This window comes from Martes martes (genome assembly GCF_963455335.1).
Source record: "Martes martes genome assembly, chromosome: 3".
Lineage (NCBI taxonomy): Eukaryota > Metazoa > Chordata > Mammalia > Carnivora > Mustelidae > Martes > Martes martes.
Window position 1 is genome coordinate 10,285,082 of NC_137890.1, and position 22,725 is coordinate 10,307,806.

Below are 22,725 nucleotides of genomic sequence, written 5' to 3' on the forward strand. Positions count from 1 at the left end.
GAAGACAGGAAAACCTCGCCATAATGATACAAGTAGAGACCAAAAACTTCAATCACATAAGGCAGGGTGGACCCTTGCAAGGTCAGTGAAGTGAGAACAGAGGATGGGAGCAAATTGGGTGTTATCTGAACACGTGCAGGGATGACCGTTTCTGTTTACTGTGTCTACTGCACTAGGACTTGCACGACATTATATATGACGTCCGTATGAATTCTCCCACTTTTTTTCTTCTGTTCCGGAGGTAGCTTTTTAAGTTCCTGTTTGCAGAGTGTATCTGCCTACAGCCTTCCAGGTTACACTTAAGGCTATACTACTTGGCAGGCTTTTTCCTTCCCCTAGTAACTGCCTGTCGCTGCAGTTCCTTGGGGATTGATTAATAGAGAATTTACGCTAATAAGCCCTCTGTAAGAGGTCCAAAGAAAAGAAAACAGATTATGAAAGTCAGGATTTTATCCATGTGCTCCAGTCCTTGGAATTCATTCCCACTTCCGTGTAGAGATCATCTGTAGTATTAAGTATATTAGACTTTGTAGTACTCTCTGTGTATATTGTTTACTAATTATGCTACCGTGAAATGATCTTCCTGTGTTCCCTTCTGCAACCGTTCTTGCTTATTTAAAGATTTTGCTCTCCATTGTTGTTTCATTATCCAGCTTTTGCCTGCTTGACAGCTTAAAAGCATTAAGAGCTTAATCTTTAACAGCTCAACCGACACATTTATATATTGGTGAATAAGACGAAGCTAATAACTTAAATTTTTCTTTTTTAAAAATCCTCCTTAGTCAATCTTTAGTAATGAGAGACAGAAATGTGCTTTGATTTCTGCGCCCATATAAAAAGGGAATATAATGCAGTTTCCTTGTGAAATAGAAAATTGGCAAAAGCTGGATTGTTTGCGACATGTTACTATTAGAGAATTTCAGTTCTATTAGAGAAATTCAGGAGATATTAACTAGAGATGATTCATTATGCAAGCCTGATCATATCAGTCAGGAGCCAGTCAGGAAAACAGAAACAATGCTAATTATTATATTGTATCATACTTAGTTTCTTTTTTTTAGTAATCTCTATACCCAACATGGGGTTCAGACTTACAACCCCAAGATCAGGGGTCACATGCTCTTTGGACTGAGCCATCCAGGTGCCCCTGTGCTAAGTATTTTAAATAGAGAAGATTCAGTGTTGGGACTTGGTTAGATAACTGTTGGAAGACTGGATGACAGGATGGAAAGATGACGTTAACTTTGAGAGTATAAGGAAACCTGTAGGGTTGGGGGGACCAGCAGGAGGAAATGGCACGACCAGAATATAAGGGCTCAGAGAAGGGGCTACCATCTCAGAGGCCCCCATAATCTCAAGAGCTGAAATCATGAAGGGGGACTGCTGCTTCTAGCCTGGCACTGTGGAGGGAGAGACAAAGCCCCTTCAGATGCACGACCAAGGAAAAGGAGGGACAGTGTGAGAGTGGGGGGAGGGGCCCCTCTCCCCGCCAGCTGATGTCACCTATGACTCCTGGCAGAAACCTAGCAAGGAACCAAATGGCAAAGGACCCTGAGAAATGTGTTTTATGGAGTACAGAAGGATGGGCATAGGGCTCGTAGGTAAATAATGTGTGCATTCCCTGTCCCCTTTTTGGATTGGTAGTTCTGGCCAAATCCCCATTTTTCTCTGCTTCCCTTAAAGTGTTTGTTCACTTCACGCAGGATGCTAAAAGAAGGGGCAAGTTGAGACAAAATAAAAGGATAGCTAATTTTACCTAATTCTGTCTGTTGTTATCCTTGAGGAAATAGTAATAAGAAGAAATAATAAAATACGTGAAGAATTTTGTTTTTGTGTAATTGAAGTTCTGGTGGTTTGCCTGTGTATTAAGAATGTCACCACAGAGGTTGTCCAGCTGACTCAAATGCATGTCACTTGTTAGAGAGAATGGGCCAATAAATCAATGGAAACTCCGATACAAGCAATTAAATGCTGGCATAATTAACACCCTTAATTATTTAACTTTTTGAACTTTTCATATCATTTCCTTACTTACAGGGTGAGATACTGTGACTTGAGTTTCTGAGTCTCATGGGAAATCTGACAACATCATCAGCAAATAGATACTCATAGGGTCTCCCCAATTAAACCTTTCTTTTCCTTACTTAATATGCCACCTGTGTGCTGTGTGGGTCATAGAGAAAGTGAGAATGTTTCTGTTGTCTAATAAAAAGACAGACTTGCCAGTGAGGAAGCAAATTGCCTTAAACTTGGATAAATGGTTATCATTCGTAGTTTTTGCAGAGGTAAAGGAACGAAGTTCATTCAGACGAGATGGGCATTGGAACTGAGTGAAACAGGGCAAGAGGTTCACTGGCCAGAATAAATCCATCACTTTCCCCCTGGGAATACTCTTCCTAACCAGGCACATTGAAAGCTACCCATTGTGTGTTGCTATCAGTGTTAAACAACATGCCCTCTCAAAAGAAAGCCACAGAAAATTCTCTCCTTCTACGGGAGGCAAACAGGCTTCATATTGCCAAAGCAGGGTGCCTGGCTGGCTTGGTCCATAGAGCAGGTGACCCTTGATCTCAGGGTTGTGAGTTCGAGCCCCATGTTAGGTGTAGAGATTACTTAAAAATATAATCTTTTTAAAAAATCACCAAGGGGTTTCACGTTGCCACTTGAGACTTTTCCAAGGAGTTTACTAAGTATGTCTGACGCACTCATCATTTTGTACATAGACAGGAAGACCCTGCTAGAGGGTCCTCCAAAAGGTGAATTTAACATACGTAGCTGTTAATCGCATTAAATATTTTATTTACCACTTTAAATAATACCTTACCAAAGATACACTATGTGAAGCCTTTCTAGAAGACTAATGATTAGGTTTTTCATTTATGTCTCTCCGGGAGTCTCAAATATTATTTGACCCCTGGAATTGCTAAATTATGAATTACAGTCAAGAGGTTGTAGGCTCGGAAACTAGACTATCGGTGCTTGTTCCTGCTTTACCACTTCTAGACCTGTAACTGTGAGCAGCGTGTAACTTAGAGAAATTAACTTCAGTCTCTCTGTGCCTCCGTTGTTGCATCTGTACAATGGGGATGGTTATCTACTTCAGTGAGCTCTTTTGAGGGTCAGTTGAGTTACTGTGAAAACTTAGGAGCTCAGTAAGCACAAGCTAGGCTTTGTTGAGTTTGGGGTTTGGTTTTGGGTGTACCTCAGAGAGAGGAAGCAGTGACGTTGGAATATTGATTTTCCGGGGCTGGGCTTTATTTTCAGTATGCGGATCTCAACCGCCACGTGGATGCCCTGAACGCGTGGAGGAACGCGACTGTGCTGAAGCCGGAGCACAGTTTGGCTTGGAACAACATGATTATACTGCTCGACAACACAGGTACAGAAAGGCGCCTCGCGTAGATCAGGGGACACTACGCCCCAGTGCCGCGCCATTGGCTTGGTCAATTTGCTTCCCGGAGAAGTCGCCCAAACAGATTCTATGTGCTTTTTTTTCTCTAGTGTGGATGACTTGGAAAAAAATTAACAGAGGCTGTTATTTTACATGCTAAAATTATTCTTCTAGAAAACAGTTTCCTTTGACATATTGACATTGAAACATGTCAATATTGACATATTGAAATATGTATGTGTGGGGAAGATGACACTTGACTTAGAATTAGTGCTGAGCCCTGGGGGAAGATGGCCATGAAGCTCTCATTTCTGGAGACTGATCTAGGATTGCCCATCATCTCGGATGCTGGAGGTACCCAAAAGTGAACAATAATGGCTTGGGGTTAATAAATGTGAGGTCCATGCTCTCAAGTTCATGGACTCTTCTTAAAAGAGATGCCCTCAAACCTACACTGAGAGCCATGGGTTCTTAGTCTAGATATAATGCTAACAGACTTGATGTGGTTTCTGAGCCGGGATCTTAGCTCCAGCAGCTGGAGTTACTCCGCTCCCCTACTTTTGAAAAATCCAAGCGTCCCGTAAGAAATGATAGTTTTAATTTGGCAGAATTTCAAGCCAGTGAGCTGTCTAAGCAGTGTGGAGAAGAGATACACACTTGCCTCTAATGAAGGTATAAACTGTGTACTTCGATCTGATAAATATATTCAGTTATTAAAGTGTTACTATGGATACTGTTACTCTCCAAACTGCCTTTCTCCAGTTTAGGTGTAACTGGTATCTGGGGAGAAATGAAAATCAGGTTTTATGTGCTTTTACAGAATTTAATCAAAGGCTGTTTATATATTATGTCAGAATTGTGCTGGACTGCATTGGTTTTACAACAGATTGTATCGTGTGTGTGTGTGTGTGTGTGTATCTGTGTTGTGTGTGTTGTGCATATGCTTGTATAAGCGTATTGTGCATCTGTGTGTGTTGTGTGTCATCTGTGTTTTGTGTGTGTTGTATGTGCACATGTCTGTCGCGTATATATCGTATGTGTACATGTGTGTTATGCATTCTTCATTTTCTTCATTCATTCTTCATTCAGCATCATTGTGTACAATGCATGTAAGCACTGTTAGAGAGACAGAATAAAACACCAGTACAATGTTAACATGTTTTTCTAAATGTTTCTGTGTTCTCCTTGTAGGTAATCTAGCCCAAGCCGAAGCAGTTGGAAGAGAGGCCCTGGAATTAATACCTAATGATCATTCTCTGATGTTCTCGTTGGCAAACGTGCTGGGCAAGTCCCAGAAATACAAGGTGTGTAAACCGCAGGCCGTGATTTCTGGCGGTTAATGCCAGCACCTGACAGAAGCCATAAGTGTTACTTCTGCCCAGTTAAACTCAGGATTAGGCCAAAAGAGTGAGAGCAGGGCACCAGTGCGGCTCGGTCAGTTTGCTTCCTAGAGAAGTCGCCCGAAAGATGGGTTTGCGGGGTCAGACTTCATGTCCTTTCTCATCGAGTTCATTACCTTGTTCAAAGGTGGGGAGGGGAGGAGAAGCCCAAGGAGGAGGCAGTGACAGCTCATCCTTGCCGATGCCCCAGCCCCCACTGTGGCACAAAGCTGTCCAGTGCTGTCCCTGCCATCAGACGGGAGCTCTGGGTTGTTTGCTGGGGCCGGCTTCTGCCCTAAAGGAGTGACAGCCCGTGGGGAATACAGGAGTGGCACTTGCTGCCTCCAGCCGCATCTAGGGTTGTCGTAGGCTGTCCGCAAGGCCCAGGCAGCAGCTGACCAATGGAACCACGAGATACGAGATCCACACTCTCTCTGACCCAGCTCCCAGGACTGGCCAGGAGTGGACCACGAATCAAAAGGGGCATGGCATGATGCCCGATGTCCCTAAGGGGACTCAGTGTGCCTAACACCCGTGACCTCAAACTTTAAATTGATGTATCAGAACCAAGGGGGGAGTGTGTGAGATGCATTTGGCCCAGATCCCTCCACACAAGAGGTCTGTCTCCGTCGTCGTTAAAGTCAGGCACGGGGCACTTGTAACACAGGGCACTGGGTTTCTAACACAGATGTTACAGAAAACACATTTCCAGAAATAGCGCCTTAATCCTTCATGACAGAAGGATTTTCTTTTGGGATCCAGAGCTATGTGATTTTGATCACACGAGGCCAAAGGAGGTGATCAGTTTCTGTTCGTTCCACGTTATTTATTTCTCTTCTGCTCACCAGGATATCATCACGTGCATAGTTTTCCACGATAACAGTAAGCTATTTCATGCACGTCTCTCATTTTTAAATATCAGGGAGTTTAATAGCTTCAGCACACATTTCAACATTTCTAGATTTTGCTCCAGAGATGCTTGTTAAGGGGGTGAATTTTTATGTTTTGTGGGTTTACCTATGTAGAGCTGGGGGAGGAAGGTAAGGTTTGTGGTTTTCCCATCTAGGTTCCTCTCCAGCCTTCTCCGTCAGCCGGGATGTCCAGCGACCACCAGCAACAGCCGCTCATTTTCAAAAGACAGCCTCTGTAACCACTGTATTGATTTTTCCATCATCCCAGAGTCTATAAGCTAGAATTTTTTTTTTAAGATTTTATTTATTTATTTGACAGAGAAAGAGATCACAAGTAGGCAGAGAGGCAGGCAGAGAGAGGGGGAAGCAGGCTCCCTGATGAGCAGAGAGCCCGATGCGGGGCTCGATCCCAGGACCCTGAGATCATGACCTGAACCAAAGGCAGAGGCTTAACCCACTAAGCCACCCAGGCGCCCGTATAAACTAGAATTCTATTCAGGGGACAGAACCCACGGTCCATTTGACTTCCAGCTGACATTGTTCCAGATAGAGTAGAAAATACTCCACAGAGCAGAACAGAAAAATGGGTTTCCTATTTTTCTAGATATTTTGCATCCTAATTGTCTAGGCCAGGGTGCTGAGCCTAAGATAAGGAAAGAGAAGACGTTTTCAAGTCAGTTTAGATTCTCTGGCCTTCCTATTTCTCAGATTTTAGGCTAAATGATAATGTTTGAAAGTTGTCAGAAAGCATAACTACTTAGAGCATAGCTACAAATCTCTACAATCCATTTGATTTTTTTTTTCCAATGTACCTAACATGGCAGGAGAACCTTACACTACCTTGAAAGAGTTTCAGCTACTCTACCTTGGAATGTAGACGCTGAGTTCTGGAAGTGATGTTTGCTGACATCTTGTATGTTACCCTGATGTCTTCATTCAGTCCTTTTTGGATGACATTTCCAAAATACAAATTTTTCTCTGCCCGCTCTCTCTCAAAGCTTGTGGTTCCAGAGATGTTTGCCCAAATGCCCCGCCTGCTTCTCAGGAATACCACAGGCCATCTCAGGACAAAGAAATCTGTCTTCCTTTACTTTATAAAATCCGTGATCCTAGATGTGGGAAGCCCCCTTGGAAAACTCTGAGATCATGCAGCTAGAAGGAGCAAACCCATCCCGGAACCAACAACTTGAGTTGTTTCAGCGTAGTGTTTGGTACTCACTAACCCTTGTATGTCCCTTTCGGGAACACAGATGTAGACGGTGTGAAGAGCTACCCCAGCAGGTGTCCGCAGAAAACAGTCAGGCATCTTTATTTCCTGCTATTATGGTCGAACGGGACCATCCAGGCAACCATGGTCCCATAAAGATAGGGTAAGAAGACACTTGGCCGTGCCTTACAGCAAACTGTTTGGAAGCGAGCCCTATCCGGAGGAAGTGCAAGTCTATACAAGCATCCGTCCACACACCTCAGGGGCCTTTGGTCATGGTCATATACAGTACTGTGACCGCTTAGATGACAGAATTCTCTCCGCTTATTTTTTCCAGCTCAATGGGCTGCTTATGGATGGCTGAGAGGGTCGTGAGTTCTTGTGGGAGGTTAAATTGGCCCCAGCTCCTACCTTGAGAATATTAGAAGTGAGTTCATTGAGGCTGACTGAAAATGATGACTTTGTGGGTGTTCTCAACCACCCGGACCCTTCCTGGCCACTTGACTTTGGCTCATTCTCCACTGAAACCTGAATGGAGCTACTTCCTTCAAGTTGCAAAATCCCATCCCCTTGCGGGAGGCAGGTGGCACAACTCATGAGTGTATCCGCGCTCTCTCTGCAGCCAACACCCATCTTCCCCTCACGGCTGCCCTGTCCCCTCGCCCCGTGGCACACTTCCCTGACTGCCCTTCAGAACCTCTTAACAGGGTGTGGTCCCGCTGGCCTTCCCAGATTTTGCTGTGGGAAGGACCCAGTGGTACAAAACGAGGACATTAAAAGTGTGAAAACCGTAAGCAGCAAAACTGTGTGTGACTTTTGCATCGTGCAATACCTTATTTTTTATACCATTCTCTAGGAATCTGAAGCTTTATTCCTCAAAGCAATTAAAGCTCATCCAAATGCTGCAAGTTACCATGGCAATTTGGGTAAGGAAATATTTTCGTTTGGATCCTATCGAAATTCTGTGTAAGTTGAAAGAAATGGGTGCCTCTCTGTAAAATCAAAGTTGGGAGAATGTGTTTTTTTCAAATCTAGCACGTGTTGGCCTTTATAATCTGGTTCTAAGATGTGTTAAGTTTTTTTTTTTTTAAGGAATTATCACATTAAAAAGGTAGCTATGTAATAGTCATATTTACAAATCATAATGATATGACCAGACCAACCCCAATAATCCCCCACTCAGTTTATCCCTTTCTTATGATCTGCTTTGATTTTCTTCTTTTGTATGAAAGATCCTAGAATGTCAAACTGAGAAGTACTTTGGAAGTGTCTGGTCTCACTTAGGTCCTTCCCTTCTTCCCTGGAGGAACTGCCATTATAGCCGAGTCTCCGCTGTGTCCTTACGTTCTCTCGTGTCTTGGCTAATCGTGCGTCTGCAATGATTTATCCCTTAGAATTCCTTTCTCCCATTTTCACATCTCAATAATTAAGATTTTTAGAGCATAACAGGGAGGATGTTGAGAATGCTCCATGTGTGAGTGTGTTTTTACCAAACCTGTTCCCTACAGACTCTAGCTGCTTCTCGGGAAAGTCACGAAGCAGCAACCATTCCTCCCCTGCCTGTGTAAAAAGTTGCTTTTACTTAGAAAATCACAATAATAATCAGACGCTTTACCATTCTAAAGATTAGATTTTACATGCCATTTTTTTCTGGTCAGATTTTAATGTTAGCGCCCTTATTTCCAGTGAGGAACAAACAAGCTGTTATTTTGCCAGAAAGACATAGGGGCGTCATTATTCAGATGCTGGAGTGCTGCGGGGCTCTGAGCGGCGATGGAGCCCAGCTCGATGCAGCCTGACTTCCTGGAAATTTCCTTAGCATACTTCCTTTTACTACTACTACTTCTTCTTCTTCTTCTTCTTCTTCTTCTTCTTCTTCTTCTTCTTCTTCTTCTTCTTCTTCTTCTTCTTTTTTAAGATTTTATTTATTTATTTGACGGATCACAAGTAGGCAGAGAGGCAGGCAGAGAGAGAGGAAGGGAAGCAGGCTCCCCGATAAGCAGAGAGCCCGATGCGGGGCTCAGTCCCAGAACCCTGGGATCATGACCTGAGCCCAAGGCAGAGGCTTTAACCCACTGAGCCACCCAGGCGCCCCTTCCTTTTACTTCTTTATGTAATAATGTTGCTGTAGGGAGAAGGCTCATGTCTAGTGATACACAGAACTCCGGGAGTGACCGGAGGTGGTTAAACGGACAATCACCAGGGAGTGTGGTTATAATAAATAAAGCTTGTGGTACAAACAATATTATTTTAAACAAGGATTTTTGAGAACTGTTTGCAAAGGTGCTGTAAATTTTTTTTTCCCCCTGCAAGCGGTTGGGAACACTGCAGGGTATTCAGAAGCGTTTCCAATGAAACCATCTCTTGCTGTTTCAGCTGTGCTCTATCATCGTTGGGGACATCTCGACCTGGCCAAAAAGCACTACGAAATCTCTCTGCAGCTTGACCCCACTGCATCAGGAACCAAGGAGAATTATGGTCTGTTAAGAAGAAAGCTGGAACAAATGCAAAAGAAAGACGTCTGAGCCTCTCGTCTGCATTTTTTGTTGGTTTGCGTGCATGAAGCCTATTGTTAATATTACATGGTTACGTTTAACCATTTAAAAGTCTTACATGTTGTTTATTTTGTTGTTTTTTTTTCTATGAGAACAAAGACATGCAAAAAGATTACAGCACCAGCAATATACTCTCGAAAGCTCGATGTGGTTTTTGCATTGAAATTGTATTTTTTCAGACGACTCAAATGTAAATTCTCCAATTCCAAGAGTGAAATCTTTTTTAATTAAAAAGAAAAAAGGAAAAAAAATTACCCAGAGCGACTTGCAGTAGAATGAAACCTGCACTGGGGGTGTGAGCCATGTTGTATAGAGACTAGCGCTATCACAGGTCAGTCGTGAGCCAGGAATGACAAACTGACTCCTACAATTTATATAAATATCGAATGTGTCTGTATATTAGAATTTTTATTTAATGACAAGAAAGAGTAAATTAAGATTTTTGGTTTTTTAATTTTTTTTTTTAGCAGTGTACTTCACTTGTAAGGAAATATATTTATTTGTATTTTTATGTTTTGAACAGGGCAAAAAATTGAATGAAGAATGAAAATTTTAGCATCTAGTACATTTATATACTTTTTCCCCATCAGAAGACACTCACTCCTGCAATAATTTTTGGATTCTCCCAAGTTCAGCTTCGTAACATAGGAAATTATGTAGTATTCGTATTCTATATAAGTTGTTACTATTAATAGAAATCCAAGCCATGCTTTAGGCAAAAGCAGGCAGCCTGATGTCTTTGTTTTTGTTGTATCCAGTACTAAGAGGGCTACATATCTATGTACGTCGCTTTTTTATGTTTTTAGCTGTAAAGCAGTTTTCCATTTGGCTTAATGGAACTGCAGTCATTACTATATCCAGAAAGTGCAAGAGGTAAATTTTCTCTTAAAAGGAGCTGCATTGGGGGTATTTGTGGTACTTTTCAAAATTGAAATTTCTCCTGTCTTATTTGACCAGAATAACCATGTCTGCTTTATTTTATTCCTCAGTATATGCTGTTGAGCTAATGATTTATGCAATCTCTCTAATTTCTTATGCAGTAAAATTATTACACAAACTGGTACTGTGTGATGTCGCATTGCCCTCTGAATAGATGATTTTCAAGTTAGTGAACTTTGTGTTCCTTTCCCTTTAAAATGAAATCAAAGTGACCAATTCGTCCTTCTGGTATGTGGCTTCTCTTTGGTGTCAGGGACCGCATAATAGGACTGTACTCTGGAGTTATCCAGGTTTAGAGAATGGGATGCGCAGATCCACAATGAGATGTGTTGAATTCTCTACACTCACATTGTGTTGGGGGGGTGGGGGATGGCGCAGATCTGCGTAGAATTGCCATTTAGAAATTGTAACTTACCGTGGCTTGAGGTACATCAGGAAAGAAAGGGCTGGTGTTTGACATACATCAGAAAAGAAAGTGCTGTGTTTCAAACGTTTCTTAAAAGGTCCCAAACTAACAGTAACAATTTATAGATCTCTCGGGGCAGCAGCTGTCTTAGTCTTATTTATGTTCCTACCGTCCTCAGCCCAGCGGATAATAGATGCACCCTAGGCTTGTTGATCTTTTTTGTTTTTAAAGCGAATTTCTTTCTTTAAAACGGTGCTTGCCTTCTGAGAGTAAAGAAAAATATTTCTTGTGAGAAAGCTCCTTCAGGACTTTTTTTTCCTACAGATACTAAAACTTCCGCGTCAAATCAAGACACCCACATCCAGGACCCCTGCCTGCAGAAGCGATCCCCTTAGCTGTCACCGTTCCATCTCTGGGGATTTCCGTCCGGCTCTCTTCTTTCCAGAGACAACAGTCATTAATTTGACCGAGGCTTCAGGCAGTCATCTGTCTCTGCGGAGCCGAGCACTCTTCTTTCTCCACCACCTGTGGGCGGCCACCCTCTACTCCCCGGGTCGCCGTCCCCACACTCCACTGGCCACCGGAAGTGGGACGCTGTCTCCCGGATCCCCCCTTATTTTATTTTAATGTTTTTATTGCTGATCACAGTAGGGGTTAGGATGGGGGGTTGTCCAGACAGACCTGGGGGAAGTTTCCAGTTTGAGAACTCCCAGAGTCCTGAGCCTCATCCTGCCACTCCGTGAGGGTAAAATCGCAAAATCCTGAAAAGCTTGTGAGGTCTTCGTCTCTTTGCTACATTTCTTCCCTGTGTCCATGCATCTTACAAGTAGCTCTCTTAAAAGTTCCCCGCTTAGACTTCGCCTGCTCCCTCGATGGGGCTCCTTGGAGTTCTGATTCTATCCTATGTCTTAAGCATGATCTTTATACTTACTCCAAAGTATTGACTTAAAATATCATGCAGAATAAAAGCCTGAGCCCCACAGCTAAGCACTGGACATCCATGGCCGTATTCGCATCTATCAGCTTAGACTTTGGGGTGAGAAAACCTAGATTTGGGTCCATGTTCTCCCACTGCGATGTCATAGGCAAGCAATTTAGCTTGCTTAAGCCTCGGTTTTTCACCTGTAAAATGGGGATAATAAGACCACCTGCATGGTCATGAAGTACTTGACCCGGTAGACCAGTAAATGATAGTTTGAATTTTTGGAAGAGGGTGTAGATTTTGCATCAAACAGATTTGACCTTAAACGCATCCATTCCCTCACTCAACGCATCTAAGGGCTGGCTGTGTGCCACATACTCTCCTAGACACTGGGAAAACAGTGGTGAGTGGAAGTGGACTTGGCCCTTTGCCCTCAGGTAGGGGATAGCACCACTGCGAGAGACAGTAATTATCAAATAGTCATATAATGAATAAGAGAAGAGGGAGACGGGATCTTGCCTGAAGGGGTTCCGGAGAAGGGGGCTTCTGAACTGAGACTGAGAGGCAGAGAGGAATTAGACCACTCTAGGCCAGTAGTTCTCGCCCAGGGGAGATTTTGGCCGCGGGGGACAGCTGGCAAGGCCTGGAGATGTTTTTGGTTGTCACAGCTGACGGTGGGTGGGAGGATGCCACAGCCGTGCCTTCTACCAGGTAGAGGTAGCTCAAGCCATATTTGCCAGGGTTCGCAGACCCAACGGTCCTCAAAGATGGAAGGCTGCAAAGCAGGCGGGCAACACAATCAGATTTCTATTAAGAAATTTGATTTCTATTGGGTGGCTCAGTGGGTTAAGCCTCTGCCTTCAGCTCAGGTCATGATCTCAGGGTCCTGGGATCGAGCCCCACATTGGGCTCTCCGCTCGGCGGGGATCCTGCTTCCCCCTCTCTCTCTGCCTGCCTCTCTGCCTGCTTGTGATCTCTCTCTCTCTGTCAAATAACTAAATAAAATCTTAAAAAAAGAAAAAAAAATTCTATTTTGAGAAGAACACTTGGCCGCCGCTGGGGGAGGAACTGGAACGAAGAGACGCTCCATGTGTCCAGGGAAGGCTGAGGGCTTGCTGTGACCAAGTGGCAGTGAAGTCAGAGACATGTGAACGGATCTAAGAAGCGCTCAGGAGTCACTTGGTGATGGACAGGAGGTGGGTGGGTGACGGAATGCTAGTGTTCCCATACGGTTAAACAGACTGGTAGGAGCCAAGAGTCAGGACCCGAACCTGGTTTGAGCTTGGCTCTAGAAAAGAGGAAATAAAGTCCCTGTGTGTTACAAGTTCCACATAGAGACAAATGTAGACACATCTGTACGTGTGTATGGTCAGCCAAACCCCAGTCTGGGAATGAAAATCGTCAGTAAGTCCAGCCAGAATCTTCACGGAGTCTCTGCCAAGTATGATGTTCAGGTCACTGGAGCCCCCTTCACTCTACACGGCACTGGTCCCACGTTTGTGATTTGTATTTTGGGGCCTATGATGCATTTCTGCCACCTGAGCACGTAGCACTAAACTCACAGCTCTCCACTTTTCTTTCTCCCCCATCGGAGAGCATCCACCCCTGGATTTCCACACACGCATCTGTCTTTGTGACTCGTGCATCTCCTCCCTCAGGGGCCTCTCTCTTTTAAATAGGATTTAGCTTATGTTAACTAACTGGGATTTAAATAAAAACTTAGAAAAAACCCCCAAAAGGGTTCAGTTTTTCAAAGGCAGGTCCTGACTCACATTCTACTACATTTGGGATTGCTGTCCCCTGAGACTGTTTTTACCCTCACAATACTACTTTCTTTTTTTTTTTCACTTTACTACGTTTTATTTAGAGGTCATTGTCGATTCATGTATAGTTGTAAGAAATAATACAGAAATACATCCCAATACTCTACACCCAGTTTCCTCCAATGGTAACAGCTTGGGGAACTACGGTGTAATATCACAGCGAGGAAATCGACATTGGTACATCTATGGACCTTACCAAGATTTCGTCAGTTTCATCCGTACTCATTTGCCTACTGTGGTCTGTGAAATGTTACCCTGTGCGAGGGTTTGTGCAGTCACCACAGTCAAGATACAGAACAATCCCACCACAAGGATCTCTTGTGCTATTCTCATGTTACTTTTCCCAAAATATTTTTAAGATTTTTTTAAGATTTACTTATTTATTTTAGAGAGGGAGGAAGGGCAGAGGCAATGGGAGAGAGTGAATCTCAAGCAGACTCCCAGCTGAGCCAGGAGCCCAACATGGCGCTGGAGCTCATGACCCTGAGATCATGACCGGAGCTGAAATCAAGAGTGGGACGCTCAATGGACTGAGCCACCCAGGTGCACCCACCACAAAATATTTTCTTGAGCACCATCTGTGCCGGCTGCTGGGGATACCATGGAAAGTTCAAACAGAGGGGATTCCCACCCCTGTGGAGTTTGGGTCTATGTTACCTCAGCCAGAAGCACTGTTACCAGCCCCTCTTCCGCGGTACTTCGCTTGGGGAGTCCCCAGGCCCTCAGCTAGACATTTGTGTCTTCTACATTTGCAGCTGTCCAAATCACACGTTTCCTTCTGTGTTCAAAATTCTCCATCAGTTGGTGATTCTTTTTCCCGAAGGCAATGCAACTTAAAATCAGGCTGAATTTTCTATTTCACAGGAACAGATATTGGTTCAGACACCTCAGTCTTCTCCTTTGGGCCTCGTATTTATAGTGAAAGCTTCACTGGGCATCAGGGGGAAGAGGATGCTGAGGCATAAACCCCATCAAGGGTCAGCCATACTGCACATGGATAAAGGGATGAACTTATAGTATGGGCCCAAATAGAAGGATCCTCAGAATTGAGTAACCCTGGTTTTCAGTAAAGTGAGGCACTTAATATTACATGAAATATTCACTAATAACTACCAGACATGATTATTGAATACTATAGCTTCATTTTAAAATCCCAGATTCTTAAATGATCTCTCTCACCTCTAAAATTCTACCAAGAAAACATTAATTTAGAGTATGGCCTCTTTTAAGGTACTGTTCCCCATAAAATATAAATTGGAAGCTGGTATCAACCTCAGAGTAGAAGGAGCAAAGGTCCTGTGTGGGACGGCGTGGCTGGAATGGAGACAAGGAAGATGATGGTGGGGACAGAAGCCAAAAGAAGATACTAAATATTAAGGTTCAGCTTCTTCCTTCATTTTCCAATCTCTTTAAACTTGTATAGGAATTACAGTTTATCTTAACATTGGCCAACTTTGAGTATTAAGAAGTGGGAACAAGAGAGACTTTTCACCTTCTACTTTGTAAACATCTGCATCATTTGAAATAATTTTTCCTTCTAGATAAACGAACTACATGTGTGGCATCACAGAGAAATCTTTACTCGAGAGAACCATGGATGTGTTTGTAATAAAGCTGTGCTAAGGGGCATCGGTGGGAAGGAGACGCCATAAGGGAAACTCAGGTAACCAAGGTGGTTGTTAAATTGTTTGCCCAACACACGAGAGAGGTTCTGGGGAGACTAGGGATTCCAGAAAAATGCTGAGTGGCGGCATTTTCCAGATCATGGGTTGAAACACGGATGTGCGATGTAGACTCTTCTCTGAACCATGCCTTCACATCTTCACTAGAATCTAGATGCTGTGTGACTCTCTTCGTGGTTGTCTGGAAATAGCTGGCATTTGTGTGCATAAAGCTTGCATGTGAGAAGAAAATGTGTTCCCAGCTGGGTTTGAATGCCATTCTTCCATTTATCAGTTGTATGACCTTAGACAAGTGTAGCGGGTTGGATAGCATCAGCCCAAAATTCAAGTCCACGAGGAACCTCAGAATGGGACCTCATATGCAGTCAAATGCTCTACCACTGAGCTATAACCCCTGGGACCTCATTTGGAAAGAGGATTGTTAGAGAGAGAGTTAACCGGGTTGTTACAGATAGAGTTAACCAGCTTGAAATGAAATCATCTTGGATTCAGGACAGGCCCTAAGTCCAAAGACTGGTGTCTTCATGAGAGGAGAGGTCACAGAGAGACACAGAGGAAAGACCATGGGAGGACAGAGGCAGAGGTGGGAGTGAGGCAGCCCCAAGTCAAGGAAGGCCTGGAACCACAAGAAGCTGAAGAGAGAAGGAAGGATCCCTTCTAGAACCTTCAGAGGAAGTGAGTCCAGACTTCTGGCCTCCAGAGCAACATGTCTGTTGTTTAAAGCCACCCAGTTCCTGGTAATTTGTGGCAGCCTGGGAAACTAGTTCAGCAAGTAACCTAGTGTTTCAGCAACTTGGCTTTCTTGTCTATAAAATGGGGGGGGGGGCGGTAGTACTATTCGTTTTCACAGAATTATTGGGAGGTTTAAATGAGAAAAGGTATGCAAAGCCCTAGAAAAGTGTTTGGCACATAATAATATTCAATAAGTAATCAAAGGGGGATAACCCTCTTTTCCTTAAGTTTTTTATCCTGTAATTAAATATTCCAGAAACAATCTCTGATTTATACTTTTAGCACTACCTTCTGAATCTGATTCATTTAGCAAGTCCTTTATTTATTTATTTATTTATTTATTTATTTATTTTTTAGACAGAGAGAGTGCATGTGTGTGCACAGTTCCAGGGGGAGCAGGGAAGGAGGGAGGGAGGGCTACAGAGAGAGAGAGAGAGAGAGAATCCCAAGTAGGCTCCACACTCAGCACAGAGCCCGACGTGGGGCTCAGTCTCACGACAGTGAGACCACGACCTGAGCCTAAACCAAGAGTCGGACACTTAACCAACTAAGCCACCGAGGCACCCCACAAATACTTGAAAATGTGACACTGCTTATCAAAACTGTCTTGCGCATCCCACATTTCTAAAAATTTTATTTTTAAATACGTGGCATTTTCAAGGACCAATAAAGCTTTCTGCTTCCAGCTGGTGATAAGTGTTTGAGAAAATGTTTTTCCCTATAGATTTAAATTGCACTCTTATCCATCTTTTAAAAAGAGATTCGTCTCAGGTGCCTGGGTGGCTCAGTCAGTTAAACATCTGCCTTCAGCTCAGGTCATGATCTCAGGGTCCTATGATCAAGTCCCACATCAAGATCCCTGCTCAGAGGGGAGTCTGCTTCTCCCTCTGCCCCTCCCCGCCCCCGCTCATGCTCTCTCTTCCCCTGTCCCACCCCATCTCACAAAAATAAATAAATAAATAAATAAATAAAATCTTTAAAAAAAAGATTCATCTCAGCAGCTACATTTCTATAGCATTAATTTTGATGGCTGGAATTGAGATTTGTCTCAAAGAAAAATCAAAACTACTCATTTCTAGAACTTTCTGATAAAGTAAATGGATGATAATTTTTAGAGTACTGGTCTAGGAATCTGCAAACATCAGCAAATAAGGTGATAAAGTGGAAAGAACAGAGACCAGGAGTGTGAAATTATCCTAGGGTCAAGTTCAAGGCATTAAGTCATTTTCCTGTTAGTTACAAACACTTCCAACCTGCCATTAGTTACCAGGAACCTGGAATGAGCCACTTAACTACTTACGGCATGTCTAAGGTGCTTCTAATAAAATTAATGGTGGTAGTGGTGGTTGTTGCTTTATTGTTAATTTCTCTGCTATGAAATAAGAAATTTGGACTCTGCCAGTGGTCTTCGAACATCTCCAGATGTTTAACCCTTTTTTCTAAAAAACGTAAATCTTACAAAGAAGTCTACCATAAAAAGTTACAAAAGTAAGCCGCCTTGAATGCTGATATAAATGGTCATTAAAAAATTTCTTGTGAAATGTAAGAATGTTTGAAATGCCAACACCTTTGTGGAAACAAAATATCTGCAAGGTTTCTAGTCCTTCAAAATATTCTGAAGGTAAAACATACTTCAGACTGAAAAAGGAGAATTCGCCTCTGCCATTCGTCAGGGTGAGGAGGCACAGATTATATTCGCTGCAAAATAGACAAGAAACCACATTCCTCCCACGGATACACTGAAGTGATATGTCAGATATCCCCCTTCAGTGGGTGACTGCTGCTTTCTAACTAAGAAAACTTGTTCTGGAAAAGCACTGACTGTAAGAGACATTGCTATTTGAAATCGTCAGTAAGAAGGGGCTAGCGAAGTACGCTCTCTCCCTCATCTGTAAAGTGAAGGAAATTCTCTGCCTGGTCTTTATCATACAACGCAGGAGTCAGCCTCAGATGTAACCATGCTATGAAAGCTCTTACGGACAGAACTATACATAGAGGGTTGTTCATTGGAATTAGTACTTTAAACAACAAGGCTCAAATAGAAAAGAAACCATTAGCCCAGACGACGTACATCTCCGTGTATGCCACCCAGCTTTTCTGTTTTAGCCCTCATGTTACGAGCTTGGGTTGGGGCTCACTTGGACGTGGGTTCAAATCCGAGCACTCTTGTTTGCTGGCAGCATGCCTTTTAAGAGACTTGTTTAGCCTCTTGGAGACATTTCATATGTAAAATGGGAAGGGTAACATCTGCTTCATACTCTTGTTCATGGGATAAAATGAGAGAAGAGTCAAATTGTGCAGGGCACATACATAGCAGCACTCAAAACGTGTCCATTTTCTACATCAACAGCTCAAGGGAATCAAGCGGCATTTTATCTTGTAATGTCTACATTTCTAGGCACCAGGTGAGCATTATTTCCTTTAAGAAGTTACTGTTTGGGGGAGCCTGGGTGGCTCAGTCCATTAAGCATCTGCCTTCAGCTCGGATCATGATCTCGGGGTCCTGGGATCAAGCCCCACATCGGGTTCCTTGCTTGGCACTGAGTCTGCTTCTCCCTCTCCCTCTCTCTCTGTGATCTCTCTTGCTCTCGCCCTCTCTCAAATAAATAAATGAAATTTTCTAAAAAAAAGTTACTGTTTGACAAGCAGGACCAAATTACTTGATTCTGGTTTTAGGAAGAACAGTGGCAACAATATTGTGGGCTCAGATTGCTTTGTGGCCTAACACTGATTCCCTGCAATGTAATTAGGTTCCATCATGATGGATGGTCAAATAACTTTTTCTGGGAGTTCTTACAATTATTCTCTACTTCGTGATTAAGGATATATTCACCAAAACTAATGAAATAATCTCACACATATAATCTCTCTAGTCTTTGCTTATTATTCCTAGAGGTACAGAAGATGGGCATGAGTAGCATACACCGTTTCAAATGGAATTGTCTGGAAAAGTCCATAGACTTTTTAGAAAAGACACTGCATTTCTTTTGTGGAGAAAAAGTCAACATCTTATTTTAAATATCTGACAGCAAGGGGCGCCTGGGTGGCCGGATCGGTTGATGGTCTGAATCTTGATTTCAGCTCAGGTCACGATCTCAGGGTCATGAGATGGAGCCCCTCAGGGGGCTCTGCGATGGGGCTCTGCTTGGGATTCTCTCTGCACCTCCCCAACCTGCTCGTGTACATTCTCTCGCACAAAAAAAAAAAAAAAAAAATCTGATAGCAGCGCACATCATCTTTAAAACATTAATTCCAGAAATACCAGGATTGAATTTAATATGAAAGAACATAGCTTCGTGGGGTTTTTTTCCTCTGTTCTTTAATTTCTTTGCCATGGGAATTGTTTAGCATTGAGATCTCTTGTACTAAGTAAAATAACTTGACAGAATGAAAAGAAGGAAAAAAATAACCCTGTTGCTTTCAAATTTAACAACAGTTTTTTATGGCCTGGTTTAGAAATGGAAGGAAGGAATTCAATTATTTGGAGAATGTATTTGTTTCTACTTTTTGCCCACAAATTTTCTAAAATTTTCTAAATTAGCCTAATTAATGGATCCTGGGTTGAACTGCAAAGCCTTTTTGTTAAGTTCATACAGATTTACACAGGGAAGATGATCAAATTAAACTTCACTTAAATAAATACTATTGAATGCCTAATTCCATTCCATTCCACAGCAGTAGCAAGTGCTGGAAACTCATACAAAGGCTACAAGTCTGCCCTCGGGAAACCTAGTCCAGTAGGGAATCAGTTGTATAAATCAGCTATTAGAGCAGAGAGGGGTAGGTATCGTAACAGAGGCCGGAGCCAAAAACCATAGGGCAAGGTAGACAGACTTTTCTGTAAAAGGGGAGATGCCCTTTTGCTTTAAATGCTTTAGGCTACTGCCCTAAATGCTTTAGGCTTTGTGGGCCACAGACTCCTCGACTGAAGGAGCATGACTATGTTTTCAGTAAAAGTTTATTTATGGGGACGCCTGGGTGGTTCAGTTGGTTAAGCAGCTGCCTTCGGCTCAGGTCATGATCCCACCTGGGATCGAGTCCCACATCGGGCTCCTTGCTCGGCAGGAAGCCTGCTTCTCCCTCTGCCTCCGTCTGCCAGTGCTCGCTCGCTCTCTCTCTCTCTCTCTCTCTGAAAATAAATAAATAAAATCTTTAAAAAAAAGTTTATTTATGAATACTGAACTGTTCATATCATGTAAATTTCACGGGTCACAAGCATTCTTTTTTCCTTTCAAGCATTTAAAAATGCAAAACTCATTAGCTCATGGGCCATACAAAAACAAGTGCTGGATATATGTCGTAGGTTATTTGGGGCCAACGATGACTTATTAAAATGATTTATTAGAATAATTTGGTAATAGTTCAGTAGATTTTGTAGGGTTATTTAGATTTCAAGCTTCTTACATAGTCTCCTTGTTCTGTTCTTTATTTCACATTATAACTACAGTTTCTTTTCTTAAAAAAAGATTTTATTTATTTATTTGACAGAAAGAGAGATCACACGTAAGCAGAGATGCAGGCAGAGAGAGGGGGGGAAGCAGGCACCCCGCGGAGAAGAGCCCCCAACACAGGGCTTGATCCCAAGACCCTGAGAGCATGACCTGAGCAGAAGGCAGAGGCTCAACCCCCTGAGCTACCCAGGCGTCCCATAACTACAGTTTCGAAAGATGAAGCTGTGTTCCTATCTGTAGTGTGTTACTTGCAATGTTGGAGGCATGTGGGAGGGGAGCAGGACATGAGGCCAGCCTCTTTCACATCAAGTAGCAGTCTATTTAGTCAAATATAAATACAAAGCAGGCATCTACCTTAGCTACCTTATTGCACAGAAGTCTGGAAAACAGAGCTTGGCAATTACCCGCTTGGATTGAGACAACGATGGGCAAACTGGGTAATTCCGACTAAAGATAATTAATTGGTTTGAATCATTTGAGTTGATAAAGGACATGTCTGGTGAGCTTTAAACCTACGTAAGTCATTTGTACACTTGACCCTGAGCCTGGAAGATATGGGAGATTATAGATGGCAAAGTAAGGACCCGAATGAACACAAAAACAGCTGATGGTGGGTGACCCCTTTTCTGCCAGTGACTCATCTGTACAATTTGGATGCAACCTGATAGCCTCCATGTGTCAGCTGTGTTCCTAAACCCACCAGAGCAGTAGTGCTGTGTAACTCTTAGGTAACCCACCAATCCTAAACTAACAAGCCATGTACTTTAAACTGACCACTCAGTTTCCTTGAAACACTGGTGATTCTCACCTTTCTAAAGGAAGTCCACACCCTTGCCTTGCCTGGCGGTTGTATTCACACCTTGTCCGTGTGTGTGCCCATACACAAGAAAATCCTGAGACTCTAGATCTGACTACAGTCTACCTGAACCGGAGTCTGCATTTTAAACCAAAATCTTCAGTTGATTCACATGTACATTTCAGTGTGAGAAGCACTAGAGCAAATCTTCAATAAATCATGATTCCCAAACATGAATGTGCATCATAAACCCTGGTTAACATGCTAGGCCACACTCCTGGAATTGGTGGTTCAGGAGATCTGGGGTGTGCCCTGAAATTTTGCATTTCTAAATTCCTAGGTGCTTTGATACTGCTGGACTGGGATCCAACATTTTTGCACATTTTGCATTTTACACATTTTTGCGTTTTGCACATTTTGTAAACTACTACTTTAAACTATTTGCCTATGAGTTATTTTTTGAGTTAGCTGAAGACTTCATCCCACAGAGCCCAATCTATGTTGAATCAGATTCTTTAGCCTTACCTGGTAATAAATGCAACAGAACGCCCACCTCGTCACCGACTTTAATTTTCTTTCACCAGCGGAATTATTTATTCATGTATTTGGCTCATTTTCTTTGCCAACATAACTCATCCTCCCTCAAAAAAGAAAAGAATGGAATCATTTTTCATTAAAAAAAATTAAGATGTTTACTGCTACTCTTTAAATAAATTGTTAAAAATATAGGCTAGATAGTTTTTTAAACATTTCAATTTAATTATGAACTTAAGACAATAAAGAATTCTCTGAAATAAGTTATGGCTTATGGATCTGATCTTTTCGATTTTTTTTGGAATTGTACATCCGTTCAAAACACAACCATGTCTACATTATCCGAAATGTTTGGATAAAAATCAAATCGTAATGAGATTTCAACTAGTCCACATACATGAAAAAGTAGGAGGTGCAGAAAAAGATTAAGGGGGATTATTGCTATTCCAGTAACTACTTAGATATTTGTATCTCTGGGGAGAGGTGATATGAGTGGACCTCTATCTCTGTGCCCTTCTGGTCACCTGGGTCTCAAAAGGAGCATTGCTTAAACCCAGGATGAACAAAGCCTCTAGAGAAAAATTCTCCTTCAGCTTTAGGTCTTCACTCTTCTAATTTCTGCGGTTCAAGATTAGTCCTAGGAGCCAGGGGCCGACGGGGAGTCATTTCTTTCATTGTTCCGGACAACCACTGTTTTGTTTTAAAAGGGAGAATCGGAAGAGAGGTGTTGGTATGGACTATGTGATTACCTGTGTCCAGTAGGATACGGGCGCGGAGTGTGCGATGTGTGTACCTGTCAGGTGTGGGCTCGTTCCTGTGTGTGTGGCTGTGATGTGCCCCCAGGTGCGCCTGGGTCCGGTTCAGGGTCAAGGCTGCCGCGAGGCCCCAGGCGGGGCGCCTTAGCGCGGGAGCGTCCTCGGCGGGTGTGTGCTCGCGCCCGCCTCCAGGGGGCGCCGGCGGGGGCGGCCTCCCGGGGCAGCTGCGCCCGTCTCGCCCC

At 43.0% G+C, this 22,725-nt stretch overlaps 1 protein-coding gene across 2 annotated transcripts in view; it reads left to right on the plus strand.

Annotated features, from left to right (window-relative positions):
* TMTC4 (transmembrane O-mannosyltransferase targeting cadherins 4) overlaps positions 1-10,546 on the plus strand; it is a 61,992-nt gene extending 51,446 nt beyond the window's left edge. For both annotated transcript variants that reach the window (XM_080799759.1, XM_080799760.1), the window contains exons 15-18: positions 3,265-3,379; positions 4,583-4,695; positions 7,745-7,814; positions 9,265-10,546. In XM_080799759.1, the coding sequence (XP_080655885.1) occupies positions 3,265-3,379; positions 4,583-4,695; positions 7,745-7,814; positions 9,265-9,413 (447 nt within the window). In that variant the 3' untranslated portion in view covers positions 9,414-10,546. The remainder of the gene's footprint in view (positions 1-3,264; positions 3,380-4,582; positions 4,696-7,744; positions 7,815-9,264) is intronic.
* Positions 10,547-22,725: the final 12,179 nt, after the last annotated feature.